This window comes from Balaenoptera acutorostrata, chromosome 5 (genome assembly GCF_949987535.1).
Source record: "Balaenoptera acutorostrata chromosome 5, mBalAcu1.1, whole genome shotgun sequence".
NCBI classification, from domain to species: Eukaryota; Metazoa; Chordata; class Mammalia; order Artiodactyla; family Balaenopteridae; genus Balaenoptera; species Balaenoptera acutorostrata.
This window is the reverse complement of record NC_080068.1, coordinates 110052124-110066772: the sequence shown is the minus strand read 5'-3', so window position 1 is coordinate 110066772 and position 14649 is coordinate 110052124. Positions and strand designations below refer to the sequence as shown.

Below are 14649 nucleotides of genomic sequence, written 5' to 3'. Positions count from 1 at the left end.
CACGTCTGGTGGTGTATTTTGTGGTGTCTGTGGCCTTATTATGATTTTAGGCAGCCTCTCTGCCAATGGATGGGGTTGTGTTCCTGTCTAGCTAGTTGTTTGGCATAGGATGTCCAGCACTGTAGCTTGCTGGTCGTTGAGTGAAGCTGGGTCTTGATGTTGAGATGGAGATCTCTGGGAGATTTTTGCCGTTTGGTATTACGTGGAGCTGGGAGGTCTCTTGTGGACCAGTGTTCTGAAGTTGGCTCTCCCACCTCAGAGGCACGGCCCTGATGCCTGGCTGGAGCACCAAGAGCCTTTCGTCCACACGGCTCAGAGTAAAAGGGAGAAAAAATAGAAAGAAAGAAAGAAAGAGGCTATAATATAGTGAAGTAAAATAAAGCTATTGTAAAGCAAAGCTATACAGACAAAATCTCACCCAGAAGCATATACATATACACTCACAAAAAAAAGGAAAAAGGGAAAAATTAGTATCTCCTGCTCCCAGAGTCCCCCTCCTGAACTTGGGATGATTCGTTGTCTATTCAGGTGTTCAGCAGATGCAGGCACATCAAGTTGTTTGTGGAGCTTTAATCCGCTGCTCCTGAGGCTGCTGGGAGAGATTTCCCCTTCTCTTCCCTGTTCGCACAGCTCCTGGGGTTCAGCCTTGGATTTGGACCCGCCTCTGCGTGTAGGTCGCCTGAGGGCGTCTGTTCCCCGCCCAGACAGGACGGGGTTAAAGGAGCAGCTGCTTCGGGGGCTCTGGCTCACCCAGGCCGCGGGGAGGGAGCGGTACGGAGGAGGCGGGGCGAGCCTGCGGCGGCTGAGGCCGGCGTGACGTTGCACCAGCTCGAGGCGCGCAGTGCGTCTCCCGGGGATGTTGTCCCCGGATCCCGGGACCCTGGCAGTGGCGGGCTGCACAGGCTCCCGGGAGGGGAGGTGTGGAGAGTGACCTGTGCTCACACACAGGCTTTTTGGAGGTGGCAGCAGCAGCCCCAGCGTCTCACGCCCGTCTTTGGGGTCCGCGCTGATCGCCGTGGCTTGCGCCCTTCTCTGGAGTTCGTTTAGGCGGCGCTCTGAATCCCCTCTCCTTGCCCGCTGCGAATCAAAGAGGCAAGAAAAAGTCTCTTGCCTCTTCGGCAGCTGCAGACTTTTTCCCGGACTTCTTCCGGGCTAGCTGTGGTGCGCTAACCCCTTCAGGCTGTGTTCACGCCGCCAGCCCCAGTCCTCTCCCTGCGATCCGACCGCAGCCCGAGCCTCAGCTCCCAGCCCCGCCCGCCCCGGCAGGGGAGCAGACAAGCCTCTCGGGCTGGTGAGCGCCGCTCGGCGCCGAGCCTCTGTGCGGGAGTCTCTCCGATTTTCCCTCTGCGCCCCTGTTGCTGTGGGATCCGCGCTGATAGCCGCGGCTCGCGCCCTTCTCTGGAGTTCGTTTAGGCGGCGCTCTGAATCCCCTCTCCTTGCCCGCCGCGAATCAAAGAGGCAAGAAAAAGTCTCTTGCCTCTTCGGCAGCTGCAGTCTTTTTCCCCGGACTCCCTCCCGGCTAGCTGTGGTGCGCTAACCCCTTCAGGCTGTGTTCACGCTGCCAGCCCCAGTCCTCTCCCTGCGATCCGACCGAAGCCCGAGCCTCAGCTCCCAGCTCCGCCCGCCCCGGCGGCTAAGCAGACAAGCCTCTCGGGCTGGTGAGTGCTGCTCGGCGCCGAGCCTCTGTGCGGGAACCTCTCCGCTTTGCCCTCCGCACCCCTGTGGCTGCGCTCTCCTCCGTGGCTCTGAAGCTTCCCCCCTCCGCCCCCCGCAGTCTCCGCCCGCGAAGGGGCTCCTAGTGCGTGGAAACCTTTCCTCCTTCACGGCTCCCTCCCACTGGTGCAGGTGCCGTCCCTATTCTTTTGTCTCTGTTATTTCTTTTTTCTTTTGCCCTACCCAAGTACGGGGGGAGTTTCTTGCCTTTTTGGAGGTCGGACGTTTTCTGCCAGCGTTCAGTGGGTGTTCTGTAGGAGCAGTTCCACGTGTAGGTGTATTTCTACTGTATCTGTGGGAAGGAATGTGATCTCTGCGTCTTACTCTTCCGCCATCTTCTCTCCCCCCTCTAAGATCAAGTTTTGTAACTACAATTATCACAAAACAGGTGTTGGGCAAGCGCTGGGTACAGACATTCATTTGTATCCTGATTCATTCATGCAAGTTCCCTTAGAACAGTGCTTTTCTCAGTTTTCAACTTCCTTCTTCCTGTATTCACTTTTATAAACTGACTTGTTTCTTCTGGGACTGAAAAGACATGGATCAGTTGCGTAGAGAGAAGACATGGAGGAAATACAATGCAGAAAAGACAGTCTTCTCAACAAGAGAAAAGACATCCATCAGATGACATCCCAAAGTCCCTTCCAGCCTAACCTGTACATGTAAAATATTTATTTATGTTGCCTCTGGTTTAGCTAAGCACGGTTTGCAGACCATTTCCATGGTAACATGAAAACTGTATGTGTTAATTTCTAAATTTTGACGCTAACTGATGACAGGTGGGTTGTGTGCAAAGCCCATGGTATTGAAATGCTTAGGAGGGAAGGAGGACATGAAAAACCTAATGAACAATGAAAAGGTGGTAAAGTTAACGAACTGGTGGCATAAATTAACTACCTCAGCACGCATATAAATGTTTATAAGAATAATCTGAATTCCTGAGCATTTATTTACTTAACCAAAGCTTAAAAGCGTTAAGAAGTGGGGAAAAGCTTGATCAGACATGAGACCTCAGAAACCTCCCACTGATTGCTATTACAACATTAGTGGAGAGGACATACAGATTACTGGACTGAAATTAAATTCCACAAGGAGGAAGGCAGAGAGCACTGAAAGATAACTAAACAAAGGGAAGTGCCAGATGTGAAAAATCAAGAAGCTATAAGCAATCCCAATGGCATAACAAAGGAAACATGAGTTAGAGTTACGAGAACGGTAATTCAAAGTATTGAGAGCCAAAGTTAAACATGCCAAATAAATAAACGACATGTCACCATAATGGAAACATTTTATTTTACATGGTCTGAAACACCAATTCTTAGAATTGCTCCTAAGAGTTACATAGGAAGCAAAAAAAGAAGAAAGACAACAAAAGTGAAAACACAAACAAAAATTAGCATACACAAGAGTATAGCTCAGCAACGGCATGTATATTGGTGACACCAGTTTAACACACCAGTGTAGTAGAAGGTGTAAAATTGAGAACCTTTTCATTCTGAATAAACGTCTTATTCCATTCGATACAAAAATGGATTATGAATTCAAAGGAAGGTATTTTCTTATATATGTAGTCTTTTTATTTATTTTTATTTATTTATTTTTGGCTGTGTTGGGTCTTCGTTTCTGTGCGAGGGCTTTCTCCAGTTGTGGCAAGCGGGGGCCACTCTTCATCGCGATGCGCTGGCCTCTCACAATCGCGGCCTCTCTTGTTGCGGAGCACAGGCTCCAGACGCGCAGGCTCAGTAGTTGTGGCTCACGGGCCTAGTTGCTCCGTGGCATGTGGGATCTTCCCAGACCAGGGCTCGAACCCGTGTCCCCTGCATTGGCAGGCAGATTCTCAACCACTGCACCACCAGGGAAGCCGTGTAGTCTTTTTTATATTGATCATTAACTCATCACAGGGACAGAATTTTGGTAAATTGTGCTTATTTTGAAACATGTCTTAATCACCTTTGATTTTATACATATTAAATACTTCATATTCAACTTAAAAAGAGAAAGAAATAAAGATAGAGAATATAGACGACTCTTTTAGGATCAAGAGAGAGTTTGTGTTTTTGTTTTTTAAGATAGCAGACAATGATGAGAAAGACCCAATAGGGAGAGTAAAATCAATTATGCAGGACAGAAGAAGGACACTGTCAGGACTAAAATTCTGGAGTAAGCTTGAGGGGATAGAATCCTGCATTAGTAGAGAAGTTTTCAGGCCAGGTTATATGGGTAGAGATGCAGATAGGTTGGTAGACTTGGTGATGGGAGTGTGTGAACCTTCTTACTGTGTTTACTTTCTCAATGAAATGATGGAAAAATGTGTTAGCTGAGAGTTCAAAGAAAAGAGGGAGTGTTTGAGATGTGAGGAGCAAGAAACAAATGTGAAAGAATACTTTCAGAGACATTACTGGGGAGCCCACTTGAAGGAAATGGTCATGAATTTTAAGAGATTGGTTCAGCTGCATGGATAAAGGTGGAAAGTAGGCAGAAAATGGAACTTCATGGAGGGCAGGTTTTTCCAGGCAAGTAAATGGAAAGAGAGAGTGAAAAGGGAATTGAGTTCATCTGCAAGGAGTGATTTTTAAAATGAAGGACCCATGGGAACTAAACCAGGTGTGGGCTTGATGAACATGTGAAAAGGCAGTGGTGAGCTCAGTAGGGTGGAAGTCCTGACGGCATCAGGAAATTGTTGGCTATAGAAGCGGGAGTGAGCTGAAAGAGAGGACATGGGGGTTAGAGAACAGTAAGCCTGGAATTCTGATTCTGAGGGTGTGAAGTTATTGGTAATGATGGTTGTAGGATGTGGCCCTGGAATGAGTGGCTGAAACGGGGTTGAGGAAAGATCGCTGGGTATAAACAAGTCAAAGAACTGAGTGAGAGGCTGGGAGGCTGCGTGGATCATTTGCCTGAATGTTGAAATTACCAAAAATGGATGGCAAAATTAGGTAGAGACAGAGAGAGAAGTTATGGAGACATGGAGCTAGGTTTAACTTTTCAAAGATAGGAGTGATTGGTTGGGACTGTACCGTAAGGGAGGGTAGATAGTGGTAGAGTCTAATGCCACATGCATTTAAAATCAATATTTGAATAATTCTGTAAATGAACATTTTATTCATAACTATGGATATCTGCCAGAATAGAGGTTGCATCAATGCAGCTAGTTTATATTAAATGAAAAACACACCAAAAATATTTTTATATATTTAGCAATGAAACTTGAGAGCAAATTTTTATCAGGACCATGAATGTTATTCCTACTTTTACAGAATTACTAAGAAATTTCCAGATTCAGAAAGTTGCCTTCTAACTTGAGAACTGCGAGAGGATTAAATCAGAATACTAATGAAGTGTTTGGAACAGGACCCAACAAATAGTAAGTACCTAATAAAAAGTCATGAGGGAAGAAAACTAAAGATGACTCCCTATGAGGAAATATGCCAAGCCTGCTTTGCCACTTTTCTTTATACATTGTCCTAAACCAAACGAAGAAAAAAAAACCTTTTATATCAAAGGTCACCTTGATCTACACTGGTTTTCCCTGATTTGTAGACCAGATACTTTTTCTATTATTTCTGAGAAAAGTCTTGTGCTAAGAAATATAAACTTTGCTTCTGGATGTTGTAAGTACTGGGGGAACGATTTAATAATTGATGCTGGAACTATTGACTCACCATATTTTTCCAATCATGGGGTACATGTTAAGATGCCAAACCCAGAATCCACAAAGTTGGATATATCCAACCACTTAAACATGGCAAAAACAAATGAATAAACCATAAAGAAGGTTTTGACTTTTTAACCTTAATCAAGGTTAGAAGGCAAAAGACAAACTGAGAAGATTATCTTCAACATGTGGGGTTGAAAAAGAATATCCCTAATGTAAAAAGAGGTTTTATAAAACAATAAGAAAAAGACAAGCTGTAATTTTTTTTAAAGGGCAAAAGACATGGATATGAATAGGGATTAAATGAATAGAAATGGCTGATGAATATATAAGAAGATATTTGTCAGAAGAAATCGAAGGCACCTGGTCTTCATTGTTGTTTGTAAAACCAATAATGCTCAGCTTTAAAGCGGATGCAGAGAAGCACCCTCTCAAGCAATATTAATGGGAATGAAAATTAGAACAGTATCAAGTTTTTGGTTGTCAGCTGGCAATTTTTATCAAAATCCTAAATATGCATATCCTTTGACCTAGCAATTCCACTTATAAGAATTTATTCTATGCAGATAAGATGACAGTACCCAAAATATTTGTGTCTCAGCATCAGTAACAGTAGAAAACCACTGCAAAGTGTTTGTGGTCATGAAAAGATACACCCAACAGACTGCTGAATGAAACAAGTATGTTACAAAGTAGCATGTGTGGTTCTGATTACATTTATGTAAAAATATATATGTGTGTGTTGATATGTAAGTGTCCAAACTGATGTCTGAAAGGATGTTCCCAACCATGTGAATAGTGATTATTTTTGAGTAGTGGAATTTCTGATCATTTTTACTTTGTTTATGTTTTTGTTTATGGTTTATGTTTTTTGTATATTGTTTGAATTGTATGTGAGGACCACTTACCGCCCTAGTGACCATATATATATACACACACACAAACATCCTTGTACCTTTACTCTAATTGCCTGAAAGAAATTCCCTGAAGAGGCCTTGATTAAAAAGGAGGAGAATGATTAACTTACACCTCAAGTTTTGTCTGAGGCCAGTTCTATCAAAGAGAAATTTTTTATCTTACATTCAGGTTAATTTCTGTGTTGAATTTTACTTAGTTAATAGTCATAAGTTTAACTGAGCTCTCAATGTAGGGGAGGAAAAAAACCCCACATTTTTCTCTTCTGAAACCTTGACTTCTTTGGGTCAAATTAAGTGCGCTGTTCCTAAACTGTTAAAAACTCATTGCTCACATTTTGTTAGCAGTTCCACAGGAATCCAAGAAATAACACATTGAAATTTCAAAATGGCAAAAACTGAGTTTCCTTTCGCCCATAGTTTAGAATACAGTTTCCTTGACTCTGGGTGTCCCTGTGCTGACGGAAGTCTGAGTCTGGGGATTCCTCTGCTAGCCCACACCCAGGGCCTCAGGGGAAGAGGCCTATCGCTCCACCGTCGCTGTGGCAGAGGGTACCCTCATGCGCTTGAGTGCTGATTTCATGGTGCTGGTGATCCTATTTAGGATATGGGTGGCGGCAGGGGGGACCCTCAAAGTTGCATTTACCTGTTTGTTTCTCAAGGGCTGAACCACTTCTCGAAGGCACAGGTCTAGATCATTGAGATAGTCCTTTTCCGTCTGTATCAGCTCCTTGATGATTTTCGAACGCTTTGCCATCATTCTCTGATGTTCCTTCTCCTGAATTAGGGTCTCAGCCGTGGAACACCCAGCCTGTGGGGTCATCTTTTCTGTTAAATGAAAACATGTACGTATGAGGCATTCTGTTGAGATTTCTGGTTCCTTCATTACAAACAATGCCACTGCAGGATTATTGTTAGCAAGGGAAAAGGCTTAGAGTGTCTTCACGTGTGTTCTTGGGAAGTGATGTGTGGAAGTTTCCCTTAAGGTTGGAATCCTATGAAACTATGAGAGGGAAGAGGTGTGAGAATGAATACTTCTAACAGGTCAGTTAAAAAATACTTGACATGTCTAGTCTTTAAAATATCCCATTGCTACTATATTAGGTTATAAACCTGGTCTTCAGCTAGAGATAAAATGTATAAAATCATAGTTCAGAACTTCTTCTGGACACATTTAAGTCAAGGGAAGATTTTTAATTAGTAAGTGGAACACCTTCCAATTTTGGCTCTATTATTAAAAATAATTGCCCCTCATTCTCAGTGGGTGGTACACAAATCTCCATGAAATGGAAAACAATTGTACATGATTGAGATTTGTCTTTCAGTTCACAGTTAGAATCTCTGAGGAGTGAGGCAGTGGTAGGTTAAACAAATTTCAACTAAGATTTTTCACAGGGGCTTCCCTGGTGGCGCAGTGGTTGAGAGTCTGCCTGCCAATGCAGGGGACACGGGCTCGAGCCCTGGTCTGGGAAGATTCCACATGCCGTGGAGCAACTGGGCCTGTGAGCCACAACTACTGAGCCTGCGCATCTGGGGCTTGTGTTCTACAGCAAGAGAGGCCGCAACAGTGACAGGCCCACGCACCGTGATGAGGACTGGCCCCCACTCGCCACAACTGGAGAAAGCCCTCGCACAGAAACAAAGACCCAGCACAGCCAAATAAATAAATAAATAAATAACGTTCCCTTTTTTTTTTAAAAAAAAGATTTTTCACAGCTCGTCTTCAATGGGATACATATCTTGTTATTTCAGAATTCTTGAGCTGCCAAACGGAAATTTTTAATTAAAAAAATCACAGTGCTGAGGAGATGTTGAGATAAATGGGAATCCTCGCATGTAGCCAAGGTTTTATATAAAGTAAAATGTAAGAAAGCTAAATATCTTCAAGAATGAGCTTCCCCACGGTGATGTAAAATTTTGGAAGCCACAACTAGGTCACAGATGAAATCAGAGCAGTGACAGATAGTGGGGCAGTGTGTATGTGTGTGTGTAAATGGATTTGCTTCAAGCCTGATGTCATCACAAACTTAATTTTCATTGTAGTCTCTAGTTGCAGAAGTAATTTTATTTCCTTTAAAACTAATATGATTCTAGTAACTGATGTGTAAGACATCTCTAATGCTGACACTAGTTCCTGAGAATGTAGAGCTTTACAAAAGGGCTTAGAAAGACTCTGTATGGGGGAAAAAAGGCACAGATCACACTTATGGAAATGGAAATAAAGAGAGGATGTTCTCTTGGCTGACCCCAGAGCTAAGACAACTGGAGAAATACTATCATAGCAGAGTTAATGGTTCAATGTGAAGAGGCTGCCCCTAGAATGTGAATAGACACTAAGAATAGTGAGCATTCCTCTGTCCCTGGCCCAGTCATTTCAGGAGTCCCGACAGAGGCTTCATAATCCAACCTCGGGAAGCATACTGTGGTGGTAATTCCAGCAATAGTTTGGAAGGTGCACTAGATTGGTCTTTGGACAATCCTGACTTGCAGGTGAATATGCTTCTGGGTCATTTGCCTGGAAACTATTCTTCCTTTATCAGGAAAGAAGAAGGATTTGACCAATAGCACTTAACAGCACATGGTTTTACAAGGCTTAGGCCATTCAGTGCCAGAGAAATAATCTACATAAATTATTGAAGAAGAGAATCATGTAAGGAGCCTTCATATCCTGATCTATGTTATGAGAACTTGGGGGTTCTTCCTAATTTATGATACTTTTATTGGAAGGTATAAAAAGCCTGTCTCTCAGCACCCCAAATTCGACAGGAAGAGTTACAATTAGGCGTCACTATTATGAACTCTTCTGGATATAAAAGAGAAAGGCAGGTCACTGGCAAGGAGAGATGTAGTGAACATGTTGTATTCACAAGTGGACCTTGTGACCTTTGGGAGCCTACCTTTGGCTGCTCCTTCTAAAAGGTTAGGGGCTGGAAGTCAGAGGGCAGAGGGGGGAGTGATGGGGCTTCTTTTCTCCTGGGATATATAAAATAGCTCACAGACAGAAACTTCACTAGTAGAGAGCTGGCAAACCAGTATGGATAGTATTCAATTATTATTTAATAATACCTCAAAAATAAAAGGGACACTGCTGAAAAACTGTTGTAACCGATGTCTGCTTTTCCAAGTTTTAAACATTTTGTGCCTTACATATAAGGGGGGCCTAGCAAGGAGAAGGCAGTCTTTCCTGATCTTTGGCCAAGAAATATTCCAAAAATACATTCTCAGGTTCTTTTTAGTTCTCAATTCCAGGACTCAATTACTACATCAATTTAACTTATTTTACAGATTTCTCCAGTTGCTGCACTTTAAATGTACAATATCAGATTTTATTAATTAAAAATTAGATTTTCCAATCCTGCTCAATATCTTGTTAGGAATCAAGTTAGGGGGTCACAGGGGGTGGAAATTAAGTGTCAGTCAAGATATTCAACTTCAGAAACTTCTCCCTTCAGGGATAAAAACCTTCTTAGAGAATTCAGAGTGGAGCAATCTTGAGAGCTACCTTTGTTTGTTCTTTTGACTCAAATTTATTGTGGGAACAAAGACTTCCGGTCATTCTCCGATTGTTTCCGGAAAACAATAATTTTCCCATCCGGTCTCTAAACACGGGTTCTGTTTGCATTTCTTAAACCAACAAACTCTCCGCAATGTATTGTGGGCACAAGCTTTGTTTTTATAAGATCCTTCTCAACCTTTAAAACTTTTACATTTCAGTTATACTACGTTTTTACACGTAAAACTACTTGTAACACACGAATATGACCAATATAGATCACCCAAATCAGCAGTCCGCCATAATAATCTTTTATTTCTAGATAAAGCAACAGAGGAGCTAAGTATTTAGGAAAGAAGGAAAAATAAATCTTGAGGAATGACTGTTTTCCAGTAGTTAGCATAAACTAAAAGACTGTGTCAAAACTAAAGGGAAATGCAGGCTAAAAGGACATTTAGATAGTTTTATCCAAAATATGCTACTGTGAATGAAAACGGTACCACATAAGTGACCTCCCCTTGCCCAACCTCTTTATTTTACCCTCGAGCTTTATCTTTCCAGCAGTGATGATAAATTTTCACTATTCTAGCTACAGATTTCATGAGTAAGATATGTGCAAATTCCTGGCCAAGAAAGTTTATGTAAAAGGAGTTTGCAGCAGTTTGGGGAAAGGATAACCAGACTTAAGATCACCTCTGCCACTGTTTACAGCGAGAACTTGGTGGATTAAGAAAAAAAAAGTACTTATTCTCACAGAGCCTCAGTTTCCTCATCTGTAAGCTAGGAATGAAAACCATCACAGGGTTATCATAAAGACTGAATTAAATGAGCAATGGTACGTGGACTCCTTAAGGTCTTTAAAACCACATAAATGTTAGTTATTTCCACAGACATGGGAATGACAGGGTTCTTTCTCTCAACTCTTGAACTTTTCCACCCCTTAGGGCAAACAGTTATCTCATTATCTTATAGTTATCAACTTGTCAAGAAAAAAACATGACTCCGAAGTGGGTGGACAGCTATGTTGGGAGAGGAAGAGAAGGAAAAATAGGGGCGCTGCCCATGGAGGAAATTCAGAATAGAGCTGGCGATTGGAATCCTGGGTAGCTCTCCTGGGCTGGGAGTACGTGTGGGGAGAACCCTGGTCTTCTAGAGAGATGAAAAAGCACCGGAAGGTAAGGGTATGGCTGGGGAGGACTGATGACAGTCTTCACTGAGAGCCCACGTTTTGCTTAGAGTTCATGTGCACTCTTTCTGCTTTGCTGTTGTTGCTATTGCTGCTGCTGTTTTGGGGTGGGTTTTAAGGAGAGGTAATTGATTTAATTTTATCAAGTTATAAAATTATATATATTTTCAAGGTTAAGTGCCTAGACTTTGCACCACACTTCCTGGATTCAAACTCCACCTCTAACATTAGATATGTGACCTTGAACAAGGTATTTAACTCTGTGCATCCATTTCCTCATCTGTAAATTAAGGGTAATATTAGTAAAACCTTATAAAGTGATTGTGAAGATAAAATGAGTTAATGTTTGTTAAACACAACAGTGCTTGGAAGAATAGTAGATATTGTGTAAATGTTTGCTATTCTTATTAGATGCAATTCCTGTTTATTAGCTGTAATATAATTTTCACTGTATTTTTAGCTGCATTCCAGTTTAGTGTATAACATTCCCAAAATATTTTCATGCAGTTAATATAGCATGAATTACATATAGCAGTTAATTGTTTTTTTTTAAACAACATATACTCATATACACGTTCCTCTACAACTTGCTTTTTCAACTTTAGCATTATATGGTGGTAATTTTGTTTGGTAAGCATGTATATATATATACATACATCTTTATTCTTTACAATAGCAATATAGTTGTCAGACACTGCTATTTGCCTGTCCAATATCTATTCTCCCATTTGTCTTTTATAAATTGAACACTGAATAGATAAAAATGCTTACTTCTTAGATTCTTTTTAAAACTATGTCTCATTTATGGCAAAAGAGAGATGTAAGCAAAAATCTCTGAGAGGGGTTTCAGGAGTCTGTAAAAAGGCAAACTTGGTTGAGATGCCCCTTCTTCCATCCTTCACCCCTTATGTTTCTTGTGTCTTTTTTATTGCCTGGAATGTGGATGTGAATCCTGGAGGTGCAGCAGCCATGCTGGAACCATGAAATACTAGCCACAAAGATTAAGACCTATACACAATGGATGGCAGTGTATGGAAAGACATAAAGAGCCTCCTTACTCCTAGACTTCTTGAATGAGACACATAAATTTCCATGTGTTAAGCCACATTTTTCTGTTGTTTTTAGGAAAGTTTACTAATATATGACAGAGATTTTGGTATCTAGAAATTTAAGTGCTGCAAATAATGCAACCTGTAATGTGAAAATGGCCTAGTGGGGGAGGAAGGATACCAGGAAGACATTTGTAGTCTGGAGAGTTGGTGACCATTACCATCCAGTGGCAAAATATTTGGTAAATCTATATTACCGCATACTAAGGCATATAATTAGAGGAAATGGTAGAAAAAATCAAAATGTTGGCAAGTTCTGATTCTTCCTTGCCACGTTCAGCAAAAGCATACAAATGAGATATGAACTCAGACCATGGCTAGGCAATCTATAAGGAGAGATAAAAGAAAACACCTAAAAAAGATATTCTGCTGGTGGCCTGTAATTTAAATAGGCTGAAAGCCCCAAAATTGGATTGAAAATGCCAACCACTTCCAACCTCAAAGGGAAGCCCAAGAGATAGCTTTAGGAGGAGATAAGACTGGTGCCTCAGGGCTTCCTCTTCCTTGAAGAGTTTTCTGTCATTCCAGAGAGGGAAAGCACAACAGCCTGGGTAAATTTGAGTGGTGTCTGAAAGACTACCAGTGGCCATCAGGCTAAGGGCTTTCTATTAACATCAAATCCCACCTGCTTGAGCCTCAGCTGTGAGTCTGATTCATGGATATCTGCTGATGTCCTGTTGCATGTCTTCATGGAGAAACTTCTGGGCTTCAGAAAATATCTCTGGACATCAGTGGTCTTCATATCTGGATATTAGTGGTCCTGACTTCCCTTTCCACTATTGATACACTTTCTCCTGGTTTCTATAATCTGGATTCTTGCTCACTGTTATGGGCAGAAAATGGCCCCCCAAGGATGTCTACACCCTAATCCTTGCAACCTGTGAATATGTGACCTTACACGGCAAAGGAGACTTTGCTGATGTGATTAAGGTCACAGACTTTGGGATGGGGAGATTATCCTGATGGACCCAATCTAATCACATTAGCCCTTAAAAGCAGAAGAGAACACAAGGAGAGGTGAAGACTGAGAGGGACCTGACCCACCAGTGCTGGTTTTGAAGATGGAGGAAGAGGGGCTAAGAGCTAAGGAATGCGGGTGGCCCTTAGAAGCTGAGAACAGCCTTTGGTTGATGGCCAGCAAGGAAATAGGTACCAACAACCTGAAGACTGAGGAAAGGCTTCCCCCCTCAAACCTCCAGAAAGGAGCACAGCTCTACTGACCCCTTGCTTTCAGCTGTGAGACTCTAAGCAGAGACTCGGCCACTCTGGACTTCTGACCGACAGAAACTGAGATAATACATGTGTGTTAGTTTACACCACTAAATTTGTGGTGATTTGTTACAGAGGCAATAGGAAACCAATATCCCCACATAATCTAATCCCTGAAAGATCACAGTCATTGTTTAGATTGCCCTTCTTAAGAACTTGAACTACATGTAAGTTTCCTCCCACCTTTCAGTGTTCGTTAGGGAATCTTCCCAAGCTACTAGTCAAAGATTGCCTGTGCCACAATAGCTTGAGTTTCAGTAGTGAAATAAACATGAGATTGTCAGTTAGACCTTTTCTTTCAATATAGTTTTTTCATCTTTGTCTAATGTCTTGGTTTCCAGTACAGGCCAGAAAAATCACACTTGGAGGATAGGTACAGGATTGTACAAAAGTTTTCAGTTAGAGAGACATCAATAATAAATCAGATATTCCTTGTGTTCTAATGCATTATTGTCTTGAATTCAGTTTAATAGTTTCCCTAAGCAGCCACACAATAGCTCAAGTGGTAGTTCCAGCTGTGGCAGTGGCTCTGAAGGTCTTGGCAGTGACAACAGCAAAGAGAAGAAATAAACGACTATAGAAGAAAGGCACACCGCTCCAGGTGTATTTCACAAATCATGAAAAATGAATCCCAGCTTGACTGGTAGAGATTCAGAGACATTTAAAAACGCCAGATAAAACATTTACAAATATTTTAAATGAATGACTAAGGCTTCAAAAATGTGTAAAAATTCTCTGAGGGCTGGAGTAAACTTTAAGTGCAGTCCAAGGAATTAAGTGAGGCTGAAACCACCAAATACCCTGGAGACATCTACAGACACTGGTGTCCTAAGAGGATGAGAACTTTGTGTGTCCACAACGAGGAGACAGGACATGGTGGAGATGAGATCTGGGCTAGGTTTCTGAGCAGTGGGGAACCTGATTAGAGAAATAGCATAAAGCCAGGAACAGAAAGGAAACACTCAGAGAAAGGTGAACTAGTTCAGTACAAATAATGCTCCAAAGGGAGAGACATCAGTAAAAATTGTCTCAGCCGTACCTCTGGGTGATGATTAAAAAAAAAGGGGGCAGGAGAGAAGGTTCCCTAATAATTCAGGGACAATAATTGGCTCTCATATGGGTTTGGGGCCTGGATTCATTGAACATTTCACAAATGATTATTAAGGGCCTACTATGAGCCTGAAAGTGTTCTAGGAGCTGAAGATACAGCAGTTTAAAAAATATCAAAAAAAAAAATCCCTTTTCTCATGGAGATTAAATTTTAGTGGGGAAAGAAGAATATAAATAAGTTATTTAGTATACTAAAAGGT

At 41.9% G+C, this 14649-nt stretch overlaps 1 protein-coding gene across 1 annotated transcript in view; it reads right to left on the bottom strand.

The window, feature by feature from the left end:
- ARHGEF38 (Rho guanine nucleotide exchange factor 38) overlaps positions 1-14649 on the bottom strand; it is a 163895-nt gene that overhangs the window by 111372 nt on the left and 37874 nt on the right. Inside the window, exon 2 of the mRNA XM_007190984.2 lies at positions 6929-7110. Coding sequence (XP_007191046.2) covers positions 6929-7110 — 182 coding nt within the window. The remainder of the gene's footprint in view (positions 1-6928; positions 7111-14649) is intronic.